Below are 11,457 nucleotides of genomic sequence, written 5' to 3' on the forward strand. Positions count from 1 at the left end.
GGGCGGCCCGCACTCGGCTCGCACACCTAGTGGCGGCTCCCCAAGGGATCGGTCCCAGAACCCGTCCTGGTGCCACGGATTGGTTGCAACACGACCGGTTCTCTTTTCCTCGTTTTTCTCCTTTCACTGGCTGCATGAAAAAGCCTTAGGAGGCAGGTCAGAGAAACGGTGATCAGGTGCTCACAGATGGTACAGGAGTCAATGTACGGGACGGGTCCTCGTCCAAACCAAGATCTGGGGGTCAGAGGGAGCCGTCTCCACCTGGCTTTCCTTGTTAACTGAGCCCCAGTAGACTGGTCAATCCAGGTAGGACTATTAGTCAAAGAAACACAGAGAGGGGCTCGCAGGGAAGACGACAAAAGTTAAGAAAATACTTCAATGCGTGTCCTTTTTATTGATACTGGATGTAAAATACAACTCCACTGAAACCTAAACACCATTTTAGAAAGTCTCTTTGAACTCTTTTCTTTAAAACTAATTTAACTGACCAATAACTGGCCGAGGAGGTGCTGCGTGAAACCCTCAAACTCCAGATGTATCAGCTGACTGCTACAACAAACCCCGACCTCCTAATCAACCAAAAATCTGAAACCAATCTGATGCTACCTGGAATGAACACGGACACGATGGAAAACTGCGACAAAGTTTTACAACTACTTTTTAAGGCAATCTTAACTTTTTCAGCTGAGGTTAACATCTTACTGCTTTTAGATTAATTGCTTCTCCCTTCTTTGGAATATTTGAGTTGTAAGGAAAAGGGGTTGAGGGGTTGTGATTCTATTCTAACAAAAACTTGCAACAACAAATCACTGGTAAGACTTAAATTCTCAATGACTGAGCCGCGCTTCCTCATGACTGTGTGGCGCTCGCTGGCCTGGTCAGGAGCTCGGACGCCATCTCCCCGATGGTCCTGAGGGGCAGGCCGCTTAGGACGCCCCGGTGCTTGGCCCTCAGCTCCGACAGGGCATCCACAATCCTCTTCCTCCCGATACCCGGGTGGCGCTGCGTCAGCTCCGCCATCAGGGTATCAAAGCTGCCCATGGTGCCGTAGTGTTGGGGCACGCAGGTTCCCTTCGCCGTGGGCGAGATGCAGACCACCTTCCTGTTCTTGATGCTGGAGCTACGAGGCGGCCGAGACATCGACTGGAGAGAGACAGAGAATATATTTTTCACGACAAAACGATGAGCAGGACATGATCAACTCCAAAGCATAAAAAAGAGCAAACAGCTCTTTAAAATTTCCAGGATTGTGTAAGATTAATATAATAATAATCCAAAGGTAATTATATTTAATTTCAAGGCTGCAACTGATGATTATTGTTCTTTATTGATTCATCTGCTAATTATTTTTTCCTAATAAATTGATGAATTGTTTTGTCTATAAAATGTCAGAAAATAGTGAAAACTGAGTCTTTGTTTTATTTGACCGCTTGTCTAAGCCTACAGATATTCAGTTCACTTTCATATATGACAGATCCTCACATGTGAGGAGCTGAAATCAGAGAATTTCTGGCATTTTTATTTGAAAATTGACTCAAATGAATTATTTCAATAGTTGCAGATTGATTTTCTATATATCAATTATTTCAGATATGCTTTATATAGCGTTTGTCAGACGGCAAGAGCTGTCAGTGGTCCTGGGTTTTCTGGATAGATATAAAACAGCTGTATCTGCTTGACAGCTCCAAGTGCAGACTTAAAAACGCTACAGCTGATAACACAGCATGTAAAGTAAACAGTTTCAAGGGGCCCATTCCAAGATGCCAGACTTTTTACTTCATCACCTCCACTATGCCCACCACTCCGCTACACGGAGAAGAGCTCGTACTTTTCCCTCCCGTGTTCTCACCTTCCTTTCAGTGCCACTGGGGTCAGTCTTGGGCGGTTGCGGTTTGGTGGCATCCCGTGAGGACTCAGCCTCACTAATGGACGCTGAGGTCTGGCCCCGGCCCCGGCCCCCGACTACAGCCCCACCGATGTGCTCCACATTTAAAGTATGGCCTTCCACGCTGAAGCCACTCAGCTCTCTCGCTGCAGCCTCTGCATATTGGGGGCCACCTACCATCGCTATGGCAACTCTAGAGATCGCAGCCAGCGAGACAGAAAGTCATTACGCTGACCATAATGAGTCAATTTGGGAAACAAATTGCTGCTTTGACATTAGAACCTTCTGCTACAGCAGCTGCATGGAGAGTTTGGCTCAGATAATACACGGACAGAGCGGTGGGAGTAATGTCGCAAGTAATGTGTGCTAACAATAGACGGTCTCACGTAGCTCACCTCAAGTCATTCTTTAAAACAGAGATACTAACGTCAGAGGCCTGGTATTTCTCCAACCACAGCATCACATCACTCTGGCAAAGACAAAGTTTTAGTTAAAGCCTGTACTGCCCTCTGCTGGCCACAATGGCACCATACCATGCACTGCGGTTAAAAGAAATGTACATTACCATATTAGAATTGCCCTTTGAATCGCATATCGGAACTATGGTGGCACTTATTCTCTTGATTATTACTTCTAGGTGGTTATTTTTTAGCAGCACGCAGCAGAAATGTACACACTCACCTCGGTCACATTACTGGGTAGGTTGGAAACACAGAGTACTGAGCTCTTGGCCTCCTCACTCGCAGACTCTGTGGTTACATCAAATTCAACGCTAAGGATCTGATCCAAAATAAATTTGAAACCCCCCCACATTCACAGCTGTTGAGCTTAAGCTACATTCACTGACCACTTACCATTGGTCCTATCTTGTGCAATCACTGTTGGGTCCTGTCCCGTCTCAGCAGTTACTGCAGGTCCTGCAGGCTCCAGGTCTTCTTCTGCATCGTACCATTCCTCGCTCGTGCTTAGCTCTTTGCGTGCGGCACCTGTCCACACAGAGAATGGCACATCTTTGATTTAATCAGCTACTTCCAGGTAATTATTTAAAAATGTGAGAGAGATGCCTTTGCGTACTTGTCTGCTTGTCTTCCGGCTTGTGTGCATCACAATTAGCACCTCTGTCCTGGGGGACACCGGAGACTGCTCTTCTTGAGTTGCTGTTCTCCATCTTGTCCTGTTTTTCCAGTCTCCGACTGTCCTGGGAGACAAATGAACCACACGCTAAAGCTCTTAAAACTGATGAGGACTGGATGCCAAATTGGGCCCAGTTAGCAGCAGTGAAGCATCAACGCGCAGCTCAAGGATTTTTTACATCTCGGTCTGTAAGCATACCTGGCAGCCATTGCTGTTTGGATCACCGGGACATCCACTTTCTTCACCTGATGTAGGACACTCCTGTGGCTCCAGGGAGCACCTTAGGATCAGGCAAGACAACATTACAGTGTCTACAAAGGCAAATGCCTAGTCTGCTAAACTGCTGTAACTGAATGACATCAGACACACACGCATATACTTTCTAACATACCAAGAAGGAAGATTTCCCTGCACACCACCCGTGATCTAAGCAGGGACAACATTAGACCATTGCTGTTACACCCGTGGTTAAAACATATGAAATCAGTTTTAAGTGTTCTGACATTACTTGGTTGGTCGGCTGAGTCTTACCTGCGCAGGGATGTAACTTGCTCCTATGATTATCTTCTCAGAGTCAACAGACAGAGGCTTAAGTTGCTCCAGGGGAACCCCTTCCAGGATCTCATCCCTCATCTGATTATAGTCAGATTCCAGTTTTTGCAGAACACTTAAAATGTTTGCAGGAGGGTCCTTTGGCCTGAAGAGACGGGGGAATAATAAAATTTAGTAGTGGTCGGCTCAAACAGCTGGCCTCCTTCTGCACTGTTGATCTGCATTAGAAACATCAACCTGGATAACAGATTACATTAGAGTTTAACACCCATTAACTGCAGCAGTGAGAGAACAACCTTGATACTTTGAAACAGAGCTTAACAACTGACCAGTATTGATCCATATCTCCACGCAGTGCGGTGAGCTGCTCTCCCTCAGCAGAGGTATAGTAGAGTCTCCAGCAGTGCTGTCTGCACACGCTGTACTGCAGGGCCAGGAGGCCCAACTCTGCCTGCTGAGCACGCTGGATACAGCCACATTCCTCGCTCAATTTACAACCTGACCTGGAAAAAATAATATGATGAAAGATATCAGTCCAACAACTGCCATGGAAACTCCTTCGGGGCAAAATATATTAACAAGTTTACTGTAGGACTGCCTGTATCTGGTACTTCACCTTTTCATTTTCTCTTTTCGCTCTCTCTGTTCCTTTTGAGCCGTCCTGAGTTTGATAAATTCCTGAAATGTTGAAAAGCAGTTGCTGACTTTTTTTCTGGAGCTTTTATAATTACAGATCTCCGGTTTCAACCTTACCTCGGCAAGATAGTCCAGATCTGCCATGTGAACTTCAGTAATGACGTGCTTGTCAGCAGTTTCTGGATCCAGAGGACGGGTTAGAGCTGAAGCACGTGGAGCCAGCTCACTGCCGACCATAAGGTCACAGCTGGGAACGCTGGGCAGAGGGGAGGTGTACTTTTCTGAAGTGCTCATCTTCGTGAGAGACTGAGCAGACTTCACGGTCTCAGTGGTGTCTGCCAGTGCTTCACTATTAATGGTGACCGGGCCCAAGTGAACGCCATTATTACGTGCCTTCAGTCCTTCGCTGGCCAGGCAGACGAGGATGCTCTCATCCTCCTCCATGAGGCTATGGACGTGGTCATTCTGATTAGCGAGGCTTAAGCTAGCTTCATCATTGTCTACGGTGTACTCATCTCCACAGACCACGTAATCCTGGCACCCTTCTTTTGTCCCGGTTCCCTCAACCGGGCCCAGAGGACAGCTGACCGGTTCTAGATGCGCTGCCTGGATAACGCCCCTGTCATTGTACTCTCTACCATCCATTTCGATACCGTCAAAGCTGTAATACTCAGAAGGAGACTCTTTTTCAATTGTTGACCATTCTGACCTGTAACATGAAACAGTATTGCTCACATTAATATGTATTCATATTTCACAATGAGATGAAACACAAAACAGACATGAAAAGTTCCACCAAAAATGTACATTTACATATGGACAGATCTCACTTAAAACTCGTCCTTGATGTCAAATACAGACATGTAACAGTTGATATCCAAGTTTTTACTAATTTTACAGCTTTTATTAACTAAAAGCTATTCAACTACGAAATGGACAAACCAGAGCTTTGGCATTAGGTTAAAATAAATAAAATATCTTAGTAGTATGATGTGGTTTGCTCAGGTCCATCTACGCATCAGTTTTAAACTAGGTTTCAAGGTGATTAATTACAATGACAATTTATAATTTCCAGAAATGTATACTTAAAATTTAATTTAACCAGGATGGTCGAGTCTACACTGAATTAAATGAACAAATATAATGGACTGATTTCAGCACGTATGGAGCAGTGATGGGGCGGTTGACGGCTGTATGGAAGCTGTCTTGCGGGTGGATCAGCTGTTCGGTGGGGCAGATTTCCTCATGTGGCTGCTTTTGATATCCATCCCCGCTCTTAGGGTTACGTCCTCCCTCACATTGTTGTGAAGCATCTCCGACTCTAAATGTGAATGGGCCCGAACAAACAAGCACTGTTAAGCTGAAGCTCCTCTAGTATGAAAGTTAGGTTTTAATGTAACTGTCTACTAAAAATCTTACTTCATTAGATTAGGGAGCAGTTTCCCAGACAAGAAATAAGCCTTGTTCTAGACTAAAATGTTTTTCATTGATTTCTACATGTTGTTTATTCATCTTGGTAGTACAATGTCTAGACACAAGGATTTAGTTGTAGACATGTCACATGAGTCATAGATTTCTGTTACAGTCCAGTAAATGTCTCACCCACAGAAAAAATTGTTAAGTGAAACTATTTCTTGACATAGGGTGTTACATGTTTCTCACTGGTAGCGATACTGATGTTGGGAGACTGAAAGGCGGCGGACGGTGATCTGTGGAACAGAGCGCTATCAGCTTTCCACACAAAGCCTCTGTGTTTTAATTAGAAGGGTTAGCCCCAGTCTCTCTCTGACAAGCCGATTCATTTAGAACCTCATAACTCTGTTTCGCTTTTAAAAATTTGACATAAAACAGGAGCACCACCGTGCGTGTGTGAGATCTGCAAGTTACCAAATCTGCACGTCTTATTCTGCACGTCACTTGTGCTTGTTGGCTGTCATGGTTGGCTGGATACAGGACTGCCACTTCCAATGTTATCTGCATTTGTCATTAAAAAAAAATGTCATTGTTTGATCGTAATGTGTGCTCAGCTATTAGAAGGTTATAGCATCTTATCGGACTTTAACAGCAGAAACCGGTGAAACCCTCCTTCATCTAAGAGAGAGAGAAAGATGATGACACTGAAATAGCTTGAATCTAAACTCACACTTGAGAACTTTTTTATTTCTTATCCTTCATCCCTTTTGCCCCATTCCACTCCCATATTCCCATATTAGATATAACACAGGGTCATACACGTACGTGTGTTGACTGTACACAGACATTCAGGAAGCCTAGATTTTCCCATAAACACAAAACAGGGACTTGGCATTGTGTCAAGCCAACTGGTGTGTCTGCATTCAAACGCACATTAGCGCTTCTTTCAATATAATGGGCCACGATTATCTCAATCTGTAACCGTTTTATTTTTGTGTTCTGTTTTTTATTTATTGTCGCTGTAAAGTTGTGATCAGCCCTTCACGCTTTCACAGTCCCAATGGGAAATGTCCAGTAAACACTATGTCCTTTTTTTTCTTTTTCTGTGTGTGACTGCTGTTGTGTATAGCCGTGAACTAACTCCTGTACGTAATGGGCAATGCAAACCACTCCGGGCACAGCACACTGGTCGGCCAGGGAAGGTACGGTCAGTGCCAGGCTGCCATTGCCGACCTGCTCCATAAAAAGCCTGAGGAAATGCTTCTCCCGTACGCAGGAGGAGGAGCCTTGCCGGCCCGGGCTACTGTGCTGGACTTTCTTCTTCTTCTTTAACCTCAGACTCTTTTACAGGAATGGTTAGCTGGGCGTTTGAACCTTACCTCTCCTTGCGCGACCCCCACTTGCACTTAACCTCCCGCACACTCGTGTACAGATCCCATTTAATTGTTAGGGTGGTCAGTGTGTCGTGTTTCATCTGCTTGTCATTAATCTAACTTCATATTTCCTGCTTGTTTTATTTAGCTATTTCTCTGCTTGTTATTAATTATCACGGCCTTTTTATCGCCTTACTTGTTCTCACTTCAGTTGTTTCGTCTGTGGTGAATAAGCCACTAGATGCCTAAATTTCACTCTGCATTAACAAAGTATTTATCTACTCCATCTCTTTACCTATCTATATCTATTATGTCTTTCATCCAACACATTTTGTGTGACATTAAGTTGTGCCCTCGGAAACACACCTCCTGTGATCTTTCTGTCCTGCGGAGACAAACAGAGGCACCGGCCCGGCCCCGTTTGGGTCGGTTGGCGCCAGGCAGGGATGAGCAGCCGCCAACTCCAACGTTGAACCTGTTCGACGGAAAGAAATGGCGACCGGTGCAGATTATACACGTGTATTTGCAGCGATGTTACTCGATGTGTAGCTGCGTAGAAACCACAGTGAGATGAACGAACGTCAACGGCAACCCCGAGGCCCCGCTCAACATTGGTGACCGAGGCCTTAGGCGTTAAAACGTGCGGTGACTGCGAGGAAATCTGCAGCCCAGCCAGACACAATTTCACCCATTCAAAGTCCCCTGAAGAGACCACGGTGACCTTGTAGCCTGCCATTGTACCTTCGACCTAAAAATAAGGACTTAACCTCACTGCGCCGTTGGATCTAACCTTTCGCAGACGCGTTGTTTTTGTATGGGAATCTCTCCGGGGACCCGGACTTCGCTTCCCAATCACCGTACAGTAAAAGCGGGGTGTGGCCACCGCCGCGGCCGCGTAGCCGCCGGCCACGTACGGAGGCCCGGGAGCCGTCACCTCGCAGGGTAAGGTGAGCGAAAAAGCGAGGCCACGACCGTCTGAGAGGCAGCCGCGGGTTGAGCAGTCCTCCAGAAGTCGAAATGAGCGGTCACCGAGGTCGGCGACACGGCGCGACTCCATTACGACTGAGGAGATGAACGTTAGCCAGCTAGCTAACGAAAGCTAGCACACATCACAGCACGAAGGAATGCGACCACTTTATCTAAAAAAATAAGCCTTTTACCTGAATGTTAAACGCTTGTTACCTGCTGCAATTTTCTTTACAAAAAGAGAAAAAAATACATATTTATTACATATTAAACAAAAAGCGGGCTTCAGTTAGCCGTTGGGGGGGGGAGGGGGCTACGTGGACCTCTGCTAATGAAATTAATCGACAACTTGTTGGTTTCTTGTGGCGTTTAAAGGACCAGTTCAACCAAATTAACCCCCCCCCCCTCCCGTCTAATGGTATCCAGTACAGCCGGGTAATTATTTTTGGCTTAACCTGTCCAAGTTTCCCGGCCACTGTCATTTGTGGAGCTCTAACACTACGCTACTGATTTATTCATTTATTTACAATCATCGACTCTTTAAAGGGACGTAATGAAAAAAAAAGTGACCTAATAATAATGATCATAATAATAATAATAATTATTATTATTATTATAATTCTTGGTCATGTTCCTTTCCATCATACTTTCATGATTGTGATTAATTTACATTTTTTTGTCGTATTACAAAGGTCTTATATTCGAATTCAACTAAATATTAAGGTCTTTTACTAAAGCAAAGTAAAATATTCTATATTTTAATACTATAATAGAAATATTCCAGTATATTTGAACACCCTGTTCTTGGGGCCACTTGACTAAAAAGTTCTGTCCCTGTTTTGTCGCAGGCCCATTATCCACTAAAACGGGGGGAAACCCCCGCTCTCCTCCAACTCCACTAAACAAACCACTGAACAGAATATTAAATAAGGGCTTAATGACATTGACCTAGTTTTCCAGGAGGACCTCATCAGACGGGGAGTTCCCCGCTCTAACCCGAAGAGTCTGCTCACACAAGACGTTTCCGATTCAGTCACAAATCTTCCCCTCACTATCAGTATTATACATTTTTATCATTAACCCCACCTTCCGCAGCACATCCTGTGTCTTTTACATATCAAGAAGTACTGCCACAGCTGCCTCTTCATTCACAATGTCCTTTTTAATGTCCGTAGTAGTTTGTTCAACCTAAACTCACTCCCTTTGGAACAAAACAGTCCGTCCGTCTTTAGCATTTGTACTAATATTTCTTTCATATCCCATTGTTGTCTGGAGTATTTTCCTGATTTATTTCGTTTTATTTTTTTGGCTCTTTTAAGTTGTAACAACATCCTGTAAAAAATTATAGCTGTCTATAATTTGATGTATTTAGTTTTATGTTGTACAGTTTTAGTGCAGTGGTTCATATTATTTTTTTATTCATCTGTTTTTTGTATCTTGGTGCTTATTAGTCTCCCAGTCCATCCTGTCCGTTTGTCAGTGACTTGTAAAGAACTTTGACTTGCATTTGACTGTTATGAAAGTTGCAATATAAAACTTTGAATGATTGATAACAAGTGTATTTTCTTCCTCTATTATTTATCACTTTTTATTCAGGTTTCGTAGACTAAATGTATTTTAGCGTCTCCTATCATTTCACTGTTCACAGTTTCAGCCCAACTGAAAATGTCCTCAAGTAGTTCCTGATTTACAAGAAAAATGTCTCCAACTTTTTCCTTCTTTATTTTAGTCTTCCTATAAGACCCTTCTTGCTGTAGCCTCAGCTGTGTGCTGCGGAACACCCTGTTTTACGGCATATTACTGATCCGACCCAATGTTCACAACAAAGCTTCAACACAAAACTCTTACAGTAACACAAAATGCTAGATCCTAAATTTTTTTTCTCTTAAAATCTCTGTAGCATGCAATTTAAAAAAAAGACACCGGACACCAAACATTCAATATTTTCACTGATTTTAAATGAAGTTTAGCAATTGAGAATACATTTAGGGTATTTTCTGCCAAACAGAAAATACACAAAACATTTTTTTTTTTTTTACAGAATTTAGATGACACCAAACTCAATGCATTAGTTTGTTTGCCAGTAATTTCCAGGAAATGAACGCAGGCCAGTGGTGGTGAAATGACTAGCAGTTATGACGCAGTGCCACTCACTTTGACGGTGTTATTTAAGAACACGTGTATAAACACACTGAATGGACACAATGAAGAGTATACGTCGTAATAAACATTCAAAAATCAGTGCAAATATGAGCTTCAATAATATTTAGCTCGCTAGAAAAGGAAGGTCATACGTGGGATGAAGTAAGTCAGTAGTACAGTTTCAGTCTCCATAGGCTTATTGTTAGTGCTCAGTGCCTGTGTGCACCATTAAAGGAGCCTGTTGTTGAGTTCTCTCCCAGCAGCCACAGGGAAGACGATTATATAACACTGACGTCAGCGTGTTTAAAGGCCGGAGGATTCGGTAAAGTGACAGTATTGTCGGTGGCCACCAGGGCATATTCGTGTCCCTCCCGGACTGGCGAGTGCTACGTTTTGTTTTGTGCAGTTCAGTTCGGCGCAGCACCTTTGCTGTACTGTCGGGGGAAATTCAATGTGTGGCTAGGAGTGAAAAAAACAAAAAAAAAAACAAAAGCACATATTACAAAAGCTTCTGTGCTCAGCTCCCACACTACACCCACCTTTTACAGACAGGAAAAGAACGACAGAGAAAAAGCCGCAGCCTGTGAGGAATTCAGCTGCAATCGGGAACAGTTTGTCCATCCATCGCAACGTGTCGTTGACAGTTGTAACACTATTCCTCGGCTCTCTGTACAACAGTCATCGGCAGTAAGAGGCTACAGTTCTGCTTGCCGCTGCAGTAGTAGTGGGGGAGCTATTAAACTGATTCAGAAGTGACAAAAAACTCAAAACAATGAAGTACTTTTCATACTTGGCTGATGACATAATTCAGCGTTGATGGACCTGTGCAGATTGTCCCCTTGTGTATCTGTTACATTTAGTGGGAAATGATCTGTTTAGTGATATGTATCCAGTCCCAAAACCCAGATGCTGAAATACATTCAGCTCATTCAGTTTAGAATATTTAGTGGCTGTTCTGAGAAAGAGGAAGGTCGTGTGATTGTCTCGTTCAAGCTCAAGAATCAAATGAATTTTCCCGGAAACCTTCAATTGAAAGTCCGACGCACTTTTCAAGGATGAGAATTCCTGTAAGCGCTCGGAAAAAGAAACAAACCAACCGATATTTACAATTCCACGACAACCGTGCAAAAACCATGACCGCTGAGGAAGACTGCGATGTCCCCAGCGTTTCACACTCAACATTAACATCGGCATCACAATGGGTTCTGCATATCTCAGCCTTTTATATTCCAGGCTGCTGTTATATCTCCGTTTTATCAGCATGCTCTGCAAAAACAGCTCACTGCCATTGTTATCATCGCCGTTTTTGGTACGGCTGCCACCTCTGTCGCACCAGATGTGAATGGGCTCAGCAAA

At 43.9% G+C, this 11,457-nt stretch overlaps 1 protein-coding gene across 1 annotated transcript; it reads right to left on the reverse strand.

Annotated features, from left to right (window-relative positions):
- Positions 1 to 70: 70 nt before the first annotated feature.
- On the reverse strand, positions 71 to 9,059 carry rbm44 (RNA binding motif protein 44). The gene is made up of 15 exons (XM_040148872.1): positions 9,046 to 9,059; positions 7,784 to 7,968; positions 7,360 to 7,468; positions 4,325 to 4,916; positions 4,188 to 4,249; positions 3,901 to 4,074; positions 3,551 to 3,716; positions 3,411 to 3,445; positions 3,218 to 3,299; positions 2,960 to 3,083; positions 2,740 to 2,871; positions 2,567 to 2,634; positions 2,281 to 2,354; positions 1,850 to 2,078; positions 71 to 1,143 (listed from the first exon to the last, which is right to left on the reverse strand). The coding sequence occupies exons 1-15, from the start codon at positions 9,057 to 9,059 to the stop codon at positions 850 to 852; spliced, it is 2,340 nt and encodes a 779-aa protein (XP_040004806.1). The 3' UTR covers positions 71 to 849.
- Positions 9,060 to 11,457: the final 2,398 nt, after the last annotated feature.

Source organism: Xiphias gladius, chromosome 16 (genome assembly GCF_016859285.1).
Source record: "Xiphias gladius isolate SHS-SW01 ecotype Sanya breed wild chromosome 16, ASM1685928v1, whole genome shotgun sequence".
Taxonomy (NCBI): Eukaryota; Metazoa; Chordata; class Actinopteri; order Istiophoriformes; family Xiphiidae; genus Xiphias; species Xiphias gladius.

What these genes read in the sequence shown, in the direction of transcription:
- rbm44 (XM_040148872.1), bottom strand. An exon ending in CGAAAAGAGAAAATGAAAAG is followed by an intron (nt 4,075 to 4,187) that starts GTGAAGTACCAG and finishes TATTTTTTCCAG; the next exon opens with GTCAGGTTGTAAATTGAGCG. An exon ending in TACCCAGTAATGTGACCGAG is followed by an intron (nt 2,355 to 2,566) that starts GTGAGTGTGTAC and finishes TGTCTTTGCCAG; the next exon opens with AGTGATGTGATGCTGTGGTT.